The sequence below is a fragment of the Hippopotamus amphibius genome, chromosome 7, assembly GCF_030028045.1.
Source record: "Hippopotamus amphibius kiboko isolate mHipAmp2 chromosome 7, mHipAmp2.hap2, whole genome shotgun sequence".
Lineage (NCBI taxonomy): Eukaryota > Metazoa > Chordata > Mammalia > Artiodactyla > Hippopotamidae > Hippopotamus > Hippopotamus amphibius.
In genome coordinates, this window is record NC_080192.1 from 75,794,607 (window position 1) to 75,817,468 (window position 22,862).

The 22,862-nt window shown below is 38.5% G+C and overlaps 1 protein-coding gene across 2 annotated transcripts in view; it reads right to left on the reverse strand.

The window, feature by feature from the left end:
* Window positions 1-22,862, reverse strand: part of TMEM131 (transmembrane protein 131) — a 209,466-nt gene that overhangs the window by 113,250 nt on the left and 73,354 nt on the right. For both annotated transcript variants that reach the window (XM_057740823.1, XM_057740822.1), the window contains exons 3-4: window positions 16,591-16,631; window positions 5,799-5,867 (exon numbers count right to left, since the gene is read on the reverse strand). In XM_057740823.1, coding sequence (XP_057596806.1) covers window positions 5,799-5,867; window positions 16,591-16,631 — 110 coding nt within the window. The remainder of the gene's footprint in view (window positions 1-5,798; window positions 5,868-16,590; window positions 16,632-22,862) is intronic.

Consider the following 22,862-nt stretch of genomic DNA (forward strand, 5'->3'; position numbering starts at 1 on the left):
AGCTTCATTATGTGAGGATAAAAAATTTTTTCAGACCTTCTTGGTATGTGAATCAGTCTTGGCATTTAAACCAAATTTTGGGTGGGGATCCACCCCAGCTCTGTGGAGTGAACACACCACCACGGAAGTGGAGAGGGAGGCAGTTTATACCTCTGCTAGGCAGGCTGGGGACGGCATGCTTTACAGAGTTCTGAAGGTCATCAGGGGTTCAACAGGCCAGGGAGGTTGTAATGGGCTTCAATTGGAGTTACTGCCCACTGTATGACTTCTCTTTCTCTGAGTGAAACCCTGATAATTATAGAGACACCCCCTGGAAGACACGTCCACGACCAAACACCGTCCTTGTTTGAGTGGTGGGGTAGCCACCTCACCTACGCCAGGGTGATGACTGTACTACTCTGAGATTTTTCAAACTAAAGTTAAAGAAGCTATTATTCCCTGATGGAAGGAGGCTAGAGAATGCGGGTCTGAAGAGCAGTCCGTCGATGTGTTCTCATCATTGTAGGAAAAAGATGTGGGCAGTGGGATAGAAGAAACCAACAGCGAGTGGGGCAGAGATAAGAGACGGGGTGAGGGGGTGGGGAGAGAAAGGCCTGGTGGTGTTGGATAACGTGCATCCTGTTTTTCCCAGATCCCACTGAATCTCTGAACTTTCTGCAAATATATTACAGTCCTTGGAATTCCAGTATATCCTTATTTTTGCCTCAACTCATTTCAGTTAGATTTCTATCACTTAGAACCAAACAACTTTTTTTATAGCACCGACCAAAACAAAAGGATTATGGCACTCTGTAATTACTGTGAATTTTCTTACAATACCAATAATGGTGCTGGAGTTATGCAGAATGTAGGAATGAAATGTCATTAAGTCTGCTACAAATGATTAAAAGAATCAACAAAAATATGAATATGGCAAAATTTTTAATTATTGAGTTTAGTTTAAGAATATTCACCATCTGTTCTACTTTTCTGCATGACTACATGAAACCGCCCATGAAAAATTCTTTTTAGAGAGGAGCCTCTCAAAGTATGTATAACATGCCTGGAGCTTTCAAAGAGAGCTTAGCCCTCGCCTGAGCTGAGAGACTCCCAACAACAGCTGGATCTGGGATTGCACTGCTTCCCTGGGATCCTCCCTGAGTGCCTGCCTGTGGACATCAATATTCAGGCCCTGCCCTGAGGCTCCAGCCTGCTCGCAATTTTCCCTTCCTGAGTGCCTTCCCCTGCACACGTTGGGCTTGCCTGACGAGCTCCTGCAATTGTATAAGCCAATTCCTCATAAAAACTCCACATACATAAACATATACAGACACACACACACACACATCTCTGACTGGATCTGTTCCTCCGATTAAACCCTAATACACGTGTTCACATCTGCTCCCAACTCCTACTTCTATAGATCAACTTCTACCTTTATGAGATAAAAACAAACTGTTCAGTGCTCTGAGGCTGGACTCAGAAAAGTTTCAGTTAAGGGTAGAATTTTTTCCCTTTTGTTTCCACTCTTCTGCAGCAGCACATAAGTTTGCTACTTTAGGAAGCAGTCCAGTCTAACTACAATATCCCTTTTCTGGGCTGTAACCAAGAGCTCACACTCTGCTTCAAACAGTTTTCTTCATCATATGACCTGACCTGCGTCTGTACTGGAGTTCATCTGTCTGTTCACACATCTTCAACACATCATCTGCAGCTGCTCTCAGCTCAGGAGATTTCTGGTTCTCCGACACCAGTACCAATCTCTTAAAGAAATTCCATTAATTTCCTCTCTAGTCAGAGGTTAATTCACTGATTCCTATCAGTTCTCCTTGTGCATGACACCCAATTATTCTCTAGCCTAAATATTAACTAAAAAATGTTTTACATTCTGTATATCCTTTCACCTCAAAGTTCCATTTTTTTGGATACTCTCCTGAGGAACTAGTCACGGTTGCATTTAAGGCATCAGTTTCAGCATGATTATAAGAACAAAAAGTTTTAAACAATAAACGAATTTAAAAAATATATCCATACAATCTGTTGTTCTTTGATACCATAAAATAATGTAATAGAAAATTCTATGGAATAAAAAAAACGCACCGTATATACATTTAGAAAGCAGGTTATAAAATAGTTTATGTTCAGAAAATATTGTTATACTTTTTAACTCAATAAATAAATACAGATACACAGAAAAAGCACTTAAAGGATAGAAGTTCAATGTTAATGTTTCCTGGTGGCTGGATTACTGGTAATTTTTTACTTCTTCTTTCTCTTGATAAGCATTTTCTAAGTTTACTACCGTGAACACATACTGCTAGCATAATGGACAAAACCCCAGTAAATTTTGTAGTGGTGATTTAATAATCTGTGGCCCAGAACAGGAATTCTTTACTAGCTCTTAAGGATCTAGAGACAGACTTTGAGGGGATGGCTATAAAACCCTTGGACCTATATGCAAAATGTTATTTGTATGTGCAACTGTGTGTGTGCGCATTTGGGGAGAAGAAGGAAGAGGTTCCCATAGCTTTCATCTGTTCTTAAAGAAAACCATGATCCAAAAAAGGTTAAAACTACCTGTCCAGAATTTTGCTTGACCTTATCTCAATTTCTCCTATTTGGGGGGTGGGGCATTATTTAAAGTGTTGAGGGACAGATAATTTGCAACAGGAATTACCAATTCTGATTCATGTATTTTGTATACCTGAAAATTTCTTTATCTCAAGGGATGCATGAAATTTTCAGAACTCCCTTAAAGAAATGAAGTGAAAAGGGGCTTCCCTGATGGTGCCGTGGTTAATAATCTGCCTGCTAATGCAGGGGACATGGGTTTGAACCCTGGTCTGGGAAGATTCCACATGCCGTGGAGCAACTAAGCCCGTGTGCCACAGCTGCTGAGTGTGTGCTCTAGAGCCCGAGAGCCACAATTACTGAGCCCACATGTTGCAACTACTGAAGCCCGAGCACCTAGAGCCTGTGCTCTGCCACAAGAGAAGCCACTGCAATGAGAAGTCCACATACCGCAATGAAGAGTAGCCTCTACTCTCTGCAACTAGAGAAAGCCTGCGCACAGCAACAAAGACCCAATGCAGCCAATAAATAAAACAAATTAAAAAAAAAATGAAGTGAAAAATGCTGGATATAACAATCTCTCTAGAATGGTTACTGTATTGCTAAGCTTTTCAAAGTAAGAACACCCACTACCTTAGACTTGAAGTTTTGCTACTGTACACTGATCTCCTCTGGCCCTAGGCTCCTGGTGTCATCATAAACATGGCCCACGTCACGGTTCTAGACTGGAGTTCATCAGCCTCTACTCTAATTCACTCCTAGTAAGAGAACATACTCAAAGAGAATTTAACTTGAGAGAGAAAATTCATCACTATTTTAAAAATAATGAACTTTCTTGCTAAAGATCAAAATACATGCCATGTTTCATTAAATATCTGTTAAATATCATTTGACAGAAGGAGAGTATGGGTGATATGTTACTGTGATTGGATTAAGAACCCCTATGGTTTGCGTCTCAACATCACACCTAAACCTTTTTATAGGACAGAAACAATTGTGATGTATTTCCTATCTGAACATTATGGTCTTTAAACCTAACACCCACGAGGCAATTTTACTATTTATATAACAACCACTTGCAAATACTGATTGCATCTATAAGTACAGAAGGAAGCACACAAACTTCTCTCTCTGCACCCTCACCCCAAAAATCCATGATCTCTGTAAGAATATAAATACCTGAAAAGATGGAGTTGCTATCAGATAGCTCTTCTTATGCTAACTACTCTATCATGGTTTTGTACAAGTATAACTGATATATTTGATTAGTCTAGGTTTGAGACTGTAAAGAGATTATTTAAATTTAATCGTAGGAAATGGTTAACTACAACTCTGACAACATTAAAAAAATTACAGTTTTCATCTATTGAATCAGAATAGATTTGCCTACAGTTCCCCCTACCAACTCCCCTTTTAAATTCTTCTCTTCTAATAAAGGCTGGAGAGGGTGTGGAGAAAAGGGAACACTCCTACACTGTTACTGGGAATGTAAATTGGTACAGCCACTATGGAGGTTCCTTAAAAAACTACAAATAGAGCTACTATATGACCCAGCAATCCCACTCTTGGGAATACATCCAGAGAAAACCATAATCCAAAAAGATACGCCCAATGTTCACTGCATTGTTTACAATGGCCAGAGCATAGAAGCAACATAAATGCCCATCAACGGAGGAATGGATATAGAAGATGTGGTACATATATACAATGGAATAATATTCAGCCATAAAAAGGAATGAAATAATGCCATCTGCAGCAACATGGATGGACCTAGAGATTGTCAGACTAAGTGAAGCAAGTCAGACAGAGAAAGGCAAATATCACATGATATCACTTATATGTGGAATCTAAAAAAATGGTACAGGGCTTCCCTGGTGGCACAGTGGTTAAGAATCCGCCTGCCAATGCAGGGGACATGGGTTCGATCCCTACTCCGAGAAGACCCCACATGCCTTGGAGCAACTAAGCCCATGTGCCACAACTACTAAGCCGGTGCTCTAGAGCCTGAGAGCCACAGCTATTGAGCCCACATGCTTCAACTACTGAAGCCCATGTGCCTAGAGCCCATGCTCCACAACAAGAGAAGCCACTGCAATAAGAAGCCTGGGCACTGCAATGAAGAGTAGCCCCCGCTCTCCACAACTAGAGAAAGCCCGTGTGCAGCAACGAAACCCCAACAGCCAATAAATAAAGAATTAAAAAAAAAAAAAGTACAAGTGAACTTATTCATAAAACAGATATACAGTCACAGATGTAGAAAACAAACTTATGATCACTGGGGGGAAAGAGGGGGAAAGGATAAATTGGGAGATTGGGACTGACCTACACACAATAACTATATATATAAAATAGATAACTAATAAGGACCTACTGTATAGCACAGGGAACTCTACTCAATACTCTGTAATGGCCTATATGGGAAAAGAATCTAAAAAAGAATGGATATATGTATATGTATAACTGATTCACTTTACTGTACACCTGAAACTAACAAAACGTAAATCAACTTTACTCCAATAAAAATCACTAAAAAAAAAAAAGAATGGACAAAAAAAATTTTTTAATTAAAAACAAAAAACAAAGAACTTTTCTTCTGCTAACTTACCAGAGTGGCATTACTCTGGTAGTTATATCATTTAAGATGTTCTCTTTACCTACCTGCTAAATTGGGCTGGAGCCAAATATGGGTGAAGACTTGTCTTCCCCTCAGTGTATCTGAGATGTGCAAAAACCTGAGACCCAGAGGTAGAAAAGGTAAGCAGAACTATGGTTTGAGGAAGTAATTCTGCAGTTGAACCATGTCTTCTTGTAGGATCTGTTTTTGTTTGGCCTCCCGGGTTGGTGATAATATTATTTATTTGATGATGTATAAAAGTTTGTACTTTAAAAGCATATACATCAAACAAATTAATATGTTCTTCTATATCCACAAGGAGAAATATTAAATAATAAAAATGGAAATGAAGTGCTAATCAGAAAGGTAACCCTAAGTTTAATGCTGCTTCTGAAAATAAGATCCTTTGAACCAGAGACTCCAAAATGTGGATATTTTTCAAACTTCAAAAGTTAACATGTTAGACACATAATAGATACTTACTTCCCACTTTCAAACTGTATTCAACATTATTTACTTTCCTGATGACTTGAGCATGTAATTTTCTCATACAAGATAACACAGGCAAAAGGAAAGACAAATGCATGCATAAAATATATATAATATTTCTATGGTCTGAAAAATTTAAACTTACTGTTCATGGAAATCCAGCATTGGTGGCTCAAATCGTATAGGTCTGCAATTGCCCCGGTACAGAGATATACTGTAAGTAAAAAGAAAACAGCATAAGAAGCAATTCTTCAAAATATTTGTTACCCCAAACCAAAGTCAGACACTTGAGTTTTGTCATGAGAAAGTTTCTTTAAGAAAAGTGGAGTCTAATGTTATCCTAGAAATATACGTTACTTTTTAATTAAAGGAAATCAATAAGTGTTTGTTTTAAAAAATGGGGAAAAAAGAAGTATTTTTCCTATTCATAGGTATGGGAAAACAGAAAGTGCTCAAGTAGACTGTTGAAATTTACTTGCTTGATATAATTGATAACAATATACATTAATATGTTCATTTGGATTTTTTTTCTTTCTCTCTGCTTTTTTGGCCATGCTGCGCAGCTTATGGGATCTTAGTTCCCCGACAAGGGATTGAACACAGGCCACCGCAGTGAAAGCTCAAAGTCCTAACCACTGCACCACCAGGGAATTGCCTCATTTGGATTTTATGATACATGTACAATGAACAATAGTTAATACAACTACCCATACTTGGAAGGCAATCTGTAGAGATAAAAACTCATGATCCCATTGTAACTAGAGTGGCAAAGAAGCAAACAAAAATCAATTTGGGGATAGAAAATCCCAAGAACTGAAATATCTTTCTAACCTGAGAGTTTGGAACATACTGATCTATGAGGTCTTGGCCTAAATATTTGAGTATCGTTTCTAACTATTCCACACTTGATACCAGAACTTCTCACTAAAACAAACTCATAAATAGCAAACCTCCTTGACATCACTATCACCTAACACTGATGCAAAGTATAAATGACCTTGGAGAGGGGGTCCGCACACCTAAAGTCATCTGTTTACATACTGAGAAAGGGAGCAAGTCAGACACTAAAGTTTCTGAACAGTAGAGTATCTTCCTGTTGTATTCTAAGAAATGATGTAAGAGGCAAAGCCCATTTTGTGGGACTACTTTATTTCCATCACCTGAGTAATTCGAAGAGCACAAGCTTTACATGATAGAGTAATTTCATTCAGGAAATACACTGAAATAGACAGGGGCACAAAGAAAATGCACAAAATCTAGCTTTAACCCAATTCAATAAAGATTAAAAAGTCTGAGCAGTGGTATAACTGAACTTAAAGAAATAAGGTTTAAAGGTGTTTTTAGTTTTACCAATTAAGAGTATTACTCTGAGGTGCTTAATAATCCTTCCACAAATGTTGAATATTAAAGATGACAAACACAAGAAGGAAAAGATCAAAAGTAAGATTATACTTCACTAAAGCACAAAACTAAAGACACTGGGACAAAGAAGGCACCATTCCTCACAAGACAGCTGCCACATGTAGCCAGAGGTACAGAATCTACTCCCTCATCATTTCTGCCCTTTTTAGACATACTATAACAAGGATACTTTTCGGCTCCTTTAAAACCATAGATACTCATCAGTTCATCAGTTTTAACAGTGTGAAACTCAAACTTACATAAAATATCCATTCAGTCAAGAAAAAAAGTATAATGCATAAAGTAAATGTGTCTAAGTCAGTGATTCATATATACAAACAATGATTGTGTTAGATGCTAGAGATACAAAAGAGATTAAGATACACTTTTTTTCTCTCACAGAACTGAGAGTCTAATCCCCAAATTGCAAGTGGAAATGTCTAAAGTGGCCAGGCAGGGGAAAAAAGTGCACACCCCATTCACTCAACACAAATATACTGAATGTCAGGGGCTGTCTAGTGGCTGAGGCTATGGGAATAAAGCAAAAAGCCTGTTCTCATGGCACTAACATCCTAGTAGGGAAAAAAGTAGAATATGTCACGTGATGATGTCCGACATTTAAAGACAAATCAAATGCAGTAGGAGGGACACTGGAGCCAAGACCTGAATGGCAGAGATCTGGAGGAAGAAAGTAGGGATGTCCTTGGCACGCTGAGGAACTGGGAGGCTGAAGTGGTCAGAGTGCAAGAGAGAGGGGGAGGAGACCGGAGCTGAGAGCAGAAAGGTACAGAGGCTGGGTCTCCTTGTAGGAGTGTAGACTTTATTCTAAGTATAACAATAAGCCTCTACAGTGTTTTGAGCAAGGAAGTAACATGATCTAACACATTTAAAACATAAATTCTGGCTGCCATATGAAGAAGAGACTATAGGAGCCCAAGAGTGAAGCAGGGAAGCCCTGTTCAGAGAGGAGGGGATGGCCACTGTGGTCCAGGGTGACTGCAAGGGAGGGTGGTGAGAAGTGGCTCTTTTCTGACTATTTCTGGAAGCTAGAGACATCATGCTGATGCACTGATTTTGAAGCATTAAGAGAAAGAAGAGACGCATCAACATGAGTTAATTCTAAGATTCTGACCTGAGAAACTGGATACATAGCCATGACATGGGAGAGTGGGCTGGAAGTGTGGAAGGGATCAGTTAGGTAGGGATTCAAGAGTCTTGTTTCAGACATTTAAACTAGAGATGTCATCTAGATGGAGATGTCAAGTAGACAGACAGACACACACGGTTATCGCTTTATATCAAAAAGGTCGTGATTTGGGGGTCCTCATCTTAAACCCAGTCATTTTGGTGAGTCAATTCTAAGGGTGTCTATAAATTCTCTCAGATGTGCCCCTGCCATTATATGTGTTACTAAAATGACCACTCTCTTGGATTATCTCTGTGGACAAATCGCTTGCAAGTAACGACAATTTTATTTCTTCCTTTTGAATCCTTAGACCCTGTTTTCCTTTTCATGCCTTACGTGGGCTAAGACCGCCCAAAAAATGTTCCAAAGAAGTGGTGTCCAGCAATTGTTATTGTGACATTTACAAGATGCTCACAGAATAGGAGAAAGAGGGAACAATACATAAAAGGCGATTCCCTTATAAATAAACATATTTTTCAAAACAACAGCAGATCTGTATCTAAGGAACAATTTAATATTTGAGTGGGCAAAACACAAATTGTCACAGGTATAATCTTATTTTAATAAAACCAAAAATTCAATAATGTAGCTGTCACGTATCCACAGCTTACTGAAATGGTTGCTACTATTTAGAATGGCCATGACACTGTTTAGTGCTTTATTAACAGAAAGCAAACGTCTGCTAATCCATAATGTTGAAAAATAAACTGGAGAAGAAGCAACATAAAAAATGGTGCCCTTTGTCAATTTCAAAGAAACAGACTCTGAGACATTATAAAAGTACTCTGTGATTTTACGCTTCTGCAATGATTCTATTTTTTTTGAAACTTTCAAAACAGTACTTTATTTTCACTAAAATATTAACTGTTTATTTGGGGACAAGGAGATAAAAAAGGACTATTCTGACTTCAAGCGAAGGAACAACTGGAGAGATACAAGAAATCTATGTTGCTTGGTGAACTGTCAGGTCAAAGTTAAGCATACAAGACCTTCCCAAATGAATCATACAAGACCTTCTTGAAGCTTTGGAAATTTGTTTAAACTATGAAGTTTAAAATGTCTTCCTAGGGGCAATTACTACCTAAACAAAAGGTACTCTTCGGCCCAACATTTCATAATTAATGATTTGTGGTCTAACCTACATCTTTTTAAAAAAAATATTTATTTATTTTTGGCCATGCCAGGTCTTCGTTGTGGCATGCAGGCTTCTTTGTTGTGGTATGCAGACTCTTAGTTGTGGCATGAGAACTCTTAGTTGCAGCATGAGAACTCTTAGTTGCTACTTGCATGCGGGATCTAGTTCCCGGAACCAGGGATCGAATTTGGGCCCCCTGCATTGGGAGAGTGGAGTCACCCACTGGACCACTAGGGAAGTCCCTAACTATATCTTAATCATCTAGGATGCTTCTAGAAATGCAGATTCCAAGGCCCCACACCTCTAGAATCTGATTCCTTACATCTAGCATGGAGCCTAGAAACTGGCACTTGTATGTACACTCTCACATTTGAGAACTACTCTTTTGTAGTTTGATCCACAATAAGCATTGCAAGCAGAAATAAGAGAGGGATAAAGTACTTTAACAACTAAAACTTTTTAAAAAGTCACCAGCAGTTTAAAATGGTCCCAAATATGATTTTTATTAGAGACAACTATATAGTGACTTGAGAAAAGATGTAGATTACTCCTACATCAGTACTTTGCAATAAATACATTTCAGCTTAAATTTTCATTTCCTTAAGGACTAATGATCTTGAACATCTTTTCATTTTTTTTATTTATTGTCCAATTAGATATCTTTTGCAAAGTGTCTGTTCAAAGCATTTTAAATGGGATGTCTGTCTAAATTTTGAGTTGTAAGAGTGCTTTATATATTCTAGATACATGTCCTTTGTCAAATATATATACTGTGAATATTTTCTCTCTGTCCCTCCTTTTCCTATTATCAATGATGTCTTCTGGGGAGTGACATCATCAAGATGGTGACATAGGTCATTGTTGACTTCAGTCCCCCTCACAAGAAGACCAACCAGCAACTATCCACAGATAAGACACCACTGTGAAAATCCCAGAACACAGGGGTGAGGCTCAAGAACATCCCTGGACCGCAGAGAAAAAAAACCAAAAACCAAAAAAACTGTGTTAGAAAGGTAAGAGAAGTGGCTACACCCTGGTCATATCGCCTCTTCACCAGGCTGGTACAGCACTGCACTGAGAGGGACCCCAGAGGCCTACAGAGAGAGCCCACCAGAGAGAGCCCACAGTGGACATCTAGCTCCCCCAGCATTGTGGGGAGATAAGTGGACATCCAGAGTTATGAGGCCCAAAGAATCCCACGTAGGTTGAACTTGAAAAGGCCTACAATGAGACACATTATGATTAAATTGTCAAAAGTCAAAGAGAGAATTTTGAAAGCAGCAAGAGAAAAGTGACACATCACATATAAGGAATACACCACACTCCTACCCCATAAGACCACACTAGCCCCCCCATATCTGTGGTTTTGTTTTCTGTAGTTTCAGTTCCATGTGGTCAACCATGGTCTGAAAATATTAAATGAAAAAGTCCAGAAATAAAAAATCCGTAAGTTTTAAACTGCATACCCTTCTGAGTAGCATGATGAAACTTCATGCTGTCCTGCTCTGCCCTGCCTAAGACATGAATCATCCCTTTGTCAATCGTACCCTTGCTATATACATGACCCATTATCAGTATAGGAAAAAACAGAGCATATACAGTGTTTGGTACTAGCTGCAGTAGCAGTGCAGTGTTTGGAATGTATGCCCTGCAGATAAGGAGGAGCTACTGTACAGGGGGATTTCTCAACAGAAATTTTGTAGGCAAAGAGAGTCGGATAACATGTTCAAAATATTAAAAGAAAATAACTATCAAACAACAATACTATACCCAGCAAAGCTGTCATTCAGAAATGAAGGAGAGATAAAGACTTCACTGAACAAACAAAAGTTGAGGGGGGTTCATTATAGCCCCTTCTAACTTACAAGAAATACTAACGGGTGTTCTTCAAGCAGAAATAAAAGGATGCTAATGAACATTAAAAAAAACCCACATATAAATGTATGTGTAAAACTCACTGGTAATAGTAACTATACAGTCAAACTCAGATTCTCTAATATTGTGATGATTGTACACAATTCACTTACAACTCTAAAAGTTAAAAAACAAACATATTAAAAAAACTAAATTACAATAATTTGCTATTGAATGGACAATAAAAATGTATAAATTTTAACACAATAAATTAAAATGTGAGGGGAAGAAGTAAAAGCTTGGACCAAAAATTTCTTTACTTTTCAAAATGAAAGTCGTTAATGGACCAACTGACAACATTAAAATAAGGTCTGTTGGGACTTCCCTGATGGTTCAGTGGTTAAGACTTTGCCTTCTAAAGCAGGGGGTGCAGGTTTGATCCTTGGTCAGGGAGCTAAGATCCCACGTGCCTTGGGGCCAAAAAACCAAAACATAAAACAAGCAATACTGTAACAAATTCAATAAAGACTTTTAAAAAATGGTCCACATCAAAAGATCTTAAAAAAAAAAAAAGGTCTGTAAATTAAATAATATTAAATGTAGGTGCTAATTTCCTGATTTTACTATGGTTTGTAAAATAACATCCATATTTATAAGAAATATAAACTGAGGGACTTCCTAGGTGGCACAGTGGGTGAGAGTCCTGCTGCCAATGCAGGGGACACGGGTTCAAGCCCTGCTCTGGGAAGATTCCACATGCCATGGAGCAACTAAGCCCATGCACCACAACTATTGAGCCTGTGCTCTGGAGCCCGTGAGCCACAACTATTGAGCCCATGTGCTGCAACTATTGAAGCCCACATGCCTAGAGCCCGTGCTCCACAACAAGAGAAGCCACTACAATGAGGAGCCCGCGCACCACAATGAAGAGCAGCCCCCACTCACAGCAACTAGAGAGAGCACGTGTGCAGCAATGAAGACTCAACACAGCCAATAAATAACTTCAATAAATTTATTTAAAAAAAAAGAAATATACACTGAAGTTTTTAGGGGTAAAATAAAAGAACATCATGTCTACAACTGATTTTCAAAAAATTCAGAAAAATAATTACATACACATATATATGCATACATAGAGAGACAAATGGGGAAGAGAGAGAGAAGAAGGAAAGAGATAGGGAGATTCTGAATGATCAAGCCAATGTGGTAAAATGTTAAATGGGGAATCAATCTAGGTCAAGGGTATATGGGAATTCTTTGTGCTATTTTTGCATCTATCCTCTAAAGTTATTTCAAAACAGTTAAAAAATTAAATATAAATTGAAATATACATTTCTTGTAGACAATATATACTTAGATCTTTCCTTAATATAGTCTGACAACTGGTGTTGAAATCATTCACAGTTCTTATAATATTTGATATGGCTGGGTTTAAGCCTACCATCAAATTACTATAGTCTTCAAAATTTACACAAAGTAGTACTATGTTTTGCATATACGTCCCTTCATGTGCGGCTAAAAGCTCCAGAGCTAGAAAATAAATCTAAGTACACACAAAATGGAATCTTAAAAAACAACTTAAGAACATTCCCTTTAACTTTTTCACAAAATTTAAAAAAGGTATTAGACAAACTGCAATTGTTTGCAGACTTTATCTGCCATTAAGGTAGTAGCAAGTTCTGGATCTAACTACAATCTTCTAGATGCTTACAGTTAACTGTAGGCAACTGAAATAGCTGTACTTAATAAAAAGCAAACTATAGAGTCAATTAAAGAACCTCAACCACCTTAATTTGTAAAGTACTCCCTAGCCCAATATTTCTGGCTTATATCCTAGAGATACCAGGAAACCTAAAGATCAGAAGACTCTGGTTCTTCTTGCGGACACTGCGTATACACATACACACACACAGATATACACATATATCCTTTTTACCTAACTGTATACACTAACACTTCCAGCTCTTATAACAACTTAATATAATAACAACAACACTGCTCCCAATATCAGCCCTTTGCACTAGTCATTCCTCTGTCTGAAATGCTCTGCCCTAAGACTTTCACCAGGTAAGCTGAAACATTTCAGAGAGGTCTTCCTTACAGTAAAATCTAAAGAAGCAATGGAGTCTAGCTTTTCTCTAGTTGATACTTTGTTCGTTTATTTGGTGGCTTATTGTCTCTTTTCCCCATTCGCACACAGGTTTTACCAGGGCAGGAGTCCTGACTATCTGGCCCATTTAGCACTTTGGTAACTTTAAAATATGTTCACAAATTTTCTGATATGCCTCTCTTCAAGAGGTGGGGGGCTAATTCTGCTCTCCTTGAGGGTAACTTCCTATGAATAAAATACATGGAAGTGACTGTGTGTGATTTCCAGGACACAATTACAAAAGACACTGTAGCTTCCTCCTTGCGTTCTCTCCTGGATCTCCTGCTCTAGGGTCACCAGCTGCTGTGACACGAAAACACTCAAGCAGCCCTACAGAGAGATCCACATGGCAAAGAACTAAGGTCTCCTGCCAACAGTCAGCAAGGAACTGAGGCCTTTTGCTAACAGTATGTCAGTTTCCATCTTGGAAAGGACCCATAGGGCCCAGGCCTTCAGATGACTGCAGCTTCAGTTGATGTCTTGGCTGAAATCTCACGAGAGGCCCTGAGCCACAACTGCTTAGAAGATTTGTTCCCAAATTTGTCACTCACAAAAACAGAAAAGATAATAATGTCTGCTGTTTTAAGCTTGTAGGTTTGGAGGTAATTTATTACACAGCAATAGGTAACAAACACAATGACTGAATCACCAATTCTTAGAACAATGCCTGGTGTACATAAAGATCCCAGTAAATATTTGCTGAATGACAGAACAAATAAATTAGCAAACACCCAGAACTTACATACGTGTAACATTTTAATGTCTGCAAACTACTGTTACCAAATGTCTTCTCATTTGATCCCTACAGCAACTTTATATAATGCACAACCTTATAACACATATAAGATAAATCAGGCTGAGAAATGACCTTCCCCAGTTTGCAAATGAAAGTCATGCTCGGAGCAGTTAAGTAGCTTTCCTCAGGGCTACACATCTGGTGAACACAGAACTCAGGTCTCTTGGTTCCTAATCTCCCACCACAGGGCTTCACACTCTAGGAAAAGACATTCATAAAACGTGGCCTCATGACCCAAAATACTAAATCATTACTGGTCCTCATTATAACATTTTCATGTTCAACGCAAATAAACACTGATGCAACACCATGTGCACATTATCCACCATTATATTATGTAGCTGGCACCTTTTTAAACAAAATACTATCATGTAATTGATAACTGGATTAAAACAAATTAGAAAGGGTAAGCCAGAAGGTAGGAGAGAAATATAAAAAAAGAGTATCTTGGAAAATTCTGTCTTTCATAGTTTTATTTCCCATGATCCTGAGGTCATGAAAGCAGCAGCTCTTCTCTTTGCAGAATGTCCTGGAAGCCCTTGGGGCTGAAGCAGATGATAATGGTTGCGGGGGGGGGGCGGGGGGCGCAAATTTGCTGCCATTAGCTAGAGAATCATTTTGTAACTTAGTTTTCATGATATAAATTTCCCTGGAGCAGGTTAAGTTTCATTTACAGAAAAAAGAGTTTTCACTCAGGAGATCACGTATAGGCAATACAAGAAAGGATGGAGCTGAACCTCTTGGCTTATTAGAAAAGCCACAGGGCAGTATGTGGACTATGCAACTGGAGAGTACAAGTAATGAGAAAATGGCGCAGAAATGACTACAGGAGGTCAAAAGACACAAAGTGTCCATCTCGGCAGTCTCTAATGCCCAGTGGAAACTGGGGGCGCCCCCAAGGACAACCCGGTAGAGGTGGCACACTCCAGAAGTGGAGACCAGGCGCAGCACTCAGAAGCTAACTTTCCCGCAGCTGTGACTCAGGCCTTGCGGACTGCTTTGATGATGAAAGTGAGACACCATGTGAAGCACACACATGTGTCTCAGGTACCCTGATCCCCTACAACTAAGCCCTGAGGCTTCTATCATCTGATTATAATATATTCTTCAAGTGAGCTGCCTTCTTTCACAAAGCAGATTGCACTTTGTCATTTCATCAATACACATGCTTTATAACCTCCTCAGGAGTGGTGTCTCTACCATCCTTCAAGACGTCTCAAGGCAGGGAATGTATCCACAGCCCCAGCGCAGAGCAGACTGTGCAGACTCACTCCTCTCTTCCCTACCGCATAAGCTCCATCATGACAACTTTCCCTCATGTGCCTCCACTGGTTCCCCTATGCCTCTTTCACAGCATTGCTTCCTCTAATTCTTAACTAACTTTCTATATTCCTCTTCTGCCTAAGAGAGAAAATACAGTCACTATTGAAGGATTCCATATTTGATATAAGAATATCAAAGAGAATGCAACACGGGGCTGGTGATCAGAAGATAATGAATTCCACCTGAAACTCTGCCACTCTACCCTTGGTTAGCACATCTCTCAGTTCTAAGAATGAGTTCTCTTGTGTCAAACAAGGGGCTCAACAAGACAACCAGTTAGGGTCTCCTGCAATTAGAATCATCTCTCATTATACAATAACCTCCTCCTCCAGGAGCCTCCGGCAGACCCTTGATGACAACTGAGGGCAGTGGTGGTCAGTCCATAAAAAGCGGGTAGGACCACAGGAGAGGTCACTAGGGAGCTATAAAGCCGATCCTCTCCCAAAAGAAGGGGAGTTTCAGCCACGAGTAAACCCCTTTGCATGTGATGGGGAAGGAATGTTACCCAATGCATGATACGGTTTTCCATACACAATACCTGAAATACGTGATATAATGTTTTTTCTTAATAAATTTATTTATTATTTATTAGCTGCTTTGGGTCTTCATTGCTGCGTGTGGGCTTTCTCTAGCTGCAGAGAGCAGGGGCTACTCTTCATTGTGGTGCGCAGGCTTCTCATTGTGGTGGCTTCTCTTGTTGCGGAGCACGGGCTCTAGGCGCATGGGCTTCAGTAGTTGTGGCACATGGGCTCAGTAATTGTGGCTCACAGGCTCTAGAGCACAGGCTCAGTAGCTGTGGTGCAGGAGATTAGTTGCTCCGCAGCATGTGGGATCTCCCCGGCCCACAGATCAAACTCATGTCCCCTGCATTGGCAGGCAGGTTCTTAACCACTGTGCCACCAGGGAAGCCCCACAATATAATGTGATTTATAATTTGTTTTTCCCTCTTCACCAAAAAAGTATGGGGAAAAAGGAGAGCAGGAACCCCCCAGAAACAACTAAAAGTATGTCAGTATTTTACTACATATATAACATTTTATATATTAAAATATATATATATACACACACACACACACATATATTACTTCCTTACCTTTTCTGTTGGTATGAACTGAGTCCAAGTGTTGTCTCAGTCTGTGGAGGAAGAAAACAATGGTGAACACATGGAAACCAAATCTTTATACTACAGACACAAAGAATATCCAACATATTTTATTACAGCTTCAACTCTGACCTTACACTTACTTCCAGGTTAAACCTGATCCCTAAATCATATGAAATGATTTGTTACACCATATAATTCAAATGAGAGAATAATTTGGATTAAATTTTAAACACACATGCAAGTAATGCAAAGTAATATAACTGATTTTTAGCAGTTTACCAAATCAATACATCCTATGAGAAGAGTCCTCTTTCCAATTACTTTGTGAGGCTACATGTGTCTCTCACTAGTCACTGCTTTCCAACTGTGTGCCGGTGCTGGTATACTATGGTTCCTGCCACCATAGAGCTTGAGGTATAGGGGGAGTCAGTCATTTTAAAAGTAAATAAATATGTGTTTATACATTGAATAAAGGACTTTGGAAAAACTGCAAAGATGCATGAAAGAGAATAAACAGGTGACATGCTTAAATATGTCATGAGGGAAGGCCTGTCTGAAGAGATAACATTTATACTCAAACCTAAAGGATAAAGAAGAGTTGTGTTTGGAGGTGGAATTGAGTTGCGGTGGAGAAAACAGCACATGCAAAGGTCCTAGTACAAGAAAGAGCCTGGATGCTCAAGAAACAGATAGCAGGTCTATTTGGCTGGAGCTCAGAGAGAAGGGGAAGAGAAGCAGAAATGAGGGTGCAGGCGAGGCATCGCCCTGTCCATGCTGTGCCCTGGTAAGAACCCCTGGTAACAAATCTGGACTGTGTTGGATTCTAAACGTAGTACAAGGGGTCTGAGGTTGTAGGAGAGAAATGGAGACAGACATGGTCTAGACGACGTAACTGTTAAAGACATTAGTTTGGCTGCAGTATAGATGTGGATTAGAAGATCGAGCAATCACACTTCTAGGTATAAAACCCAAAGAACTGAAAGCAGGGAGCAGGGACCCAACAGTTATTTAGACACCCATGTTCATAGCAGCATTAGTCACAACTGCAAAGCATGGAAACAACTCAAGTGCCTACTGATGGATAAATGAACAAACAAAATGTGGTTTATACACACAAAAGAATGTCATTCAGCCTTGAAAAGGAAGGATACTCTAACATATGTTACAACACGGATGATCCTTGAAGACTTAGTCTACCCTGAGGCTAAATGAAATAAGCCAGTCACAAAAGGATAAAAACGATATGATTCCACTTCCATGAGGTACTTAGAGTAGTCAAATTCATACAGACAGATGGTGGAACGCTGGTTTCCAGGGGCTGCAGTTGGGAGAATGGGGAATTGCTGTTTAACAGGCACAGAGTTTCCGTCTGGGGTGAAAATAATAGGTCTGGAGCTAGATGGTGGTGTTGCAAAAACAAATGTGACTTTACTTAATGCCTCTGAAACGTACACTTAAAAATGGTTAAAATTGTAATTTTATGTTATGTATATTTTACTACCAAAAAAAAAGCTATAGTAATCAAGACAGTGTGGTTCTGGCATAAAGACAAACAGGTCAATGGAACTGAAGAAAGTTCAGAAACAAACTCACATTTGTAGTCAACTTGATCTTCAACAAAGGAATCAATGTAATTCAATAAAGAAACATATATCTTTTCAACAAATGGTGCTGGAACAACTGGACAAAGCTACATGGGAGAAAATGAGCCTTTATCCTTGTATCACACCACGCACTCAAATTAATTTTAGATAGATCATAGTCCTAAGCATAAAAACTAAAATTATAAAGCTTCAACAACGACAACAAAAAAGGAGATTATCTATGCAACATTCAAACAGACAAAGATTTCATGAACAGGACCAAAAAACACTAGTCATAAAAGAAAAAAAAGATGGACTGGACCTCATCAAATTTTTAAAAATATGCTCATCAAAAGACATTGCTATGAAAATGAAAAGACAAACCACATGCTGAGAGAAAATATTTGCAAATCACCTATTTGGTGAAGGACTTGTACCCTGAACATATGAAGAACTTATGAATCTGAATAATAAGAAAACCACCCGATTTTTAAAAATGGGCAATTCTACAAATGTCAGTTAAGCACATAAGAAGATGCTCAGCACCAGTTACCAAGGGAAAGCAAGTTTAAACTTCGATGATACACTACAACCTACAATAATGTCCAAAATGGAAGAGACTGACCACACTAAGGGTTGGTGAGGATGTGTAGTAATGGCAACTTTCATACACAGCTGATGGGAATGTAAAATAGAACCACCATTTTAGAAGAACTCTGGCAATTTCTTACAAGTTAAACTTAAAACACCTGCCACATGACCAACCACTCCACTCCTAGATATCTGCCCAAAGGAAACAAAAGCATATGTCCATACAAAGACTTGCACATCAATGCTTCTATCAGCTTTATTTGTAATAGGTCAATACTGGAACAACCTAAATTCCCATCAACAGATGAACTGACACATGAGTTGTGATATGAGACAGAACAGCAGAATAATACTCAGCAATAAAAAAAGAGGAAACTCAAATACTAGGAACCTGTCATTTTTTTTCTATTAAATATTTCTTTATTATTTTAGAAAAAATATTTTTAAAAGAACAGAAAATAACATTTGAATGGGGAAAAAAGAATAAACTATTGATACATGCAACAACACTGATGACTCTTAAAATAATTATGCTGAGTCAAATTCCCAACAAGTACATTCTACATGATTCCATTTAAATAAAATGATTTAAAATATAAACTGATGGTGTCAGAAAGCAAATCAGTGGTTACCTAGAGATGGAGAGTGAGGGTGGAGCAATCACCAAGGGTCACAAGTAAACTTCTGGGGGCCATGGGTACATGTATTTATTATCCTGACTGTGGTAATGCTTTCACGGGTGTATAATACGCCAAACTTCTCAAAGTGTACACTTTACACACATACAGTTTACTGTATGTCACTTTTACTTCAATAAAAAGTATAACCTAAGAATTCTAGGACTGTGGTCCCCATATGGGGCTGACAGAAAGCAGGCTCAGGAAGTATATCACCCATGTGGAGGGGAAAAAATAACTTCATGAAGACAATCTGGCCAAGAAGATTACTCATGAAGAACTGCAAATGAGGAAGCTGTCTTGGAAAAGATAAACAGATACAGTAAAGGAACTCTGGAAATAAGGTTAGAAAAGCAGAAAGTAAGTATTGTTTTTGACGTGTAAGCCACAAAACAGAAAGGTCATTTAACTATAATAAACAAGAATAAAAATCTCAGCACATGCCAACAATACACCCTAAGTATTGAGAGAAAAGGAAAGATGACAATAGACACATTTTGTTTCTGAAGTAACTTGAGAAGTAAAGGTTTAAACGTATCTTAAATACATAACTGAAAATTAAGCCCCTAAGTCAAGAGAGAGGAAACAAAAAGGAAAGCATACAAATTAGAAGGAAGAGATCAAACACATGTATAGTATGATTAAATGAGATAAACTTGTCTATTAAGAAAGACAAAAGGATCGTGTCAAAAAAAAAAAAAAAGCCCAACTATAAACTGTAAGTACTTAATACAAAATGATGCAAAAAATGTTGAAAGCCAAAGAATGAGCAAAAATAAACAGGGTAAATCCCGCCTCTCCCTACCCCCCCACCCCCCAAAAAAGAAGAGAAAAATCAGGCAGAAAAGGGTTACATTAGTAATAAAGAAAAGATTTGCTATCTTATGTAACTATTTTTATAATTGAACAGCAAAAAGAAAGAAGAATAAATTGGGGGAAAGAATACCGTGATTGAAATATAAGCAAAGAACAAGAGGCAAATTACTTAAAGAAAAATAAGTGGCCAGCAATCATGTGGAAAAAGATGGTCAGCTCACTAAATTGGGAAGCAGTTCCTAGAAGAGACTGAGATTTCCTATTTTACCACCTGATTAGCAGAAACCTTTGAAATTTATGCTCAGAGACAAAGGTCTGTCAGGAGTACTCAGGGCCCTAGAAAATGCCTGTGCCATGTATTTCTATATCTTTTATCAAATATAGACATACCCACAATATTTCAAAGTAAACTTCACTGAATCACAGATACTTTAAGTTGGTAACGCTTGACATATTGAAAATGATCTTCTCACTGTGTCTATCCACAAAGATAGGCACAGACTCCTTCCCACCCACAATTCAGACCCCACTGTTGTGCTGCATTTAAGGGCTCCAGTCTCAGCCTAGCTCACTGCTAGGCTGCACATTCCAGACCAGTCTGAGCACCATCAAAGTACCCCACAGGGGAACAGAGGAGGAAAATGAACTATTCTTCCAATCAAATGCAAAAGACTCTGCAAAAATACATATATGGTATGTTCTCAAATATTATTAAATTCTCTTATCACAAAAATAATATATAAGTTTATCCCTGTAACCTTATTGAGGTTACAGGGTTCTGTGTAGTAGTTCTCAACTGAGGGCAATTTTTGTTTTCCAGGGGCATTTGGCAATGTCTAGAGGTTTTGTTTTTTTGTTTTTGTTTGTTTTTGTCTGTTTTTTGCCCCTCCGGGCAGCATGCAGGATGTTAGTTCCCCAACCAGGGATCAAACCCGTGTCCCCTGCAGTGGAAGCACAGAGTCTTCACCAATGGATCGCCAGGGAAGTCCCAAAGGGGCATTTTGGATGGTCACAACTGAGAGAGCTACTGGCATCTAGAGGGTAGAGGTCACCAGGGATGTTGCTAAACACCCTACAACACACAGAACAGTCTTCTCTCCTTATTTCCCAGCAAGGAATTATCTGGTCCAAAATGTAAATACTGCCAAGACTGAAAACCCTACTGTAACCTGCATTTTACAAAGATATATCAATCATTTAATTTTCATCTATAATAACACCTCCTGGCATTATAATTCAAAGCACATAACTGCCACAACTGGTCCTTGCAGTTCTTAACACACTGGAGACTCTCAAATACAGGATTATATTTACTGGTCCAGGATCAAACAGTATGTGTCAGAATTCAAATCTTGTGCTCTTATCTGCAATTATTACACCCTTATTATGACATATCTTTTTTTTTTTTTCAGCTTTGCAGCTTGCAGAATCTTAGTTCCCTGACCAGAGAATGAACCAACACTCTCAGCAGTGAAAGCATGGAGTCCTAACCACTGGACCACCAGGGAATTCCCGACATACCCTTGATAAGACTGCATATGCCTAAAACTGACTTCTTTTATAAGCTTACAGAAGCTTAAGTTGGCCATTAATTTCTTCTTATGCATACTTTATTTTCTTAGCGGTTACCCTGGAGATTATAATTTATATCTTAAATTTACAACAAACTAGTTTGAATTAGTACCAGCTTAGCTTCAATAGTATACTTAACTCTGTCATTTTGCTATTTGTTTTCTATATGCTTTATACTGTTTCCATCCCTCACTTCCTGTAGTCCTGTCATCTTTTGGTTCCGTTGATTTTCTGGTAGTGAAATACTGAAATTCCTTTTGTGTATTTCCTATTTTATTTTCTTTGTGGTTACCATGGGGATTAATCTACCATCCTAAAGTTATAACACTCTAATTCAAATTTTAATAGATTTAACTCAATCACACTTAATGTGTATTTCTTTACTGCTCCATCCCTGCTTCTTTTGGTTGTTGATGTCACAAAATTTCTTCTTTATTCACTGTGTATCCAAAAACAAACTAATAATTCTTAAGTACATTAGTCTCTAAATTATACAGAAAACAAAATGTGAAGTTACAAACCAAAGTGACAATAATCCTTGCTTTTAGACTATTGGTTTTTTGTTTTTTTTTAATGTATTAGTCTCTTAAATCATGTAGAAAAGAAAAAGTGGAATTTCAAACCATTGTTACAATAATACCAGCTTTTAAACTGCCCGTGTATTTACTTTCACTGTGTTGTTTATTTCTTCATACCATTTTATGTTGTTGTCTAGTGTTCTCTCATTTTCACCTGCAGGACTCTCTTCAGCATTTCTTTCAAGGCAGGTTTAATGGTAATGAGCTTCCTAAGCTTTTGTTTATCTGGGAATGTCTTAATTTCCCCATCACTTTTGAAGAACTATTTTGCCAGATACAGGATTCTTGGTTGATATTGTTTTCCTTCTAGCACTTTGAATATATGGGCCCACTGCCTTCTGGTCTCCAAAGTTTGTGATGAGAAATCTCTTAACTTATTGAGGATCCTTTTTATGAGATGATTCCCTCTGCTCTCGTTGCTTTCAAGATTCTGTCTTTTAAAG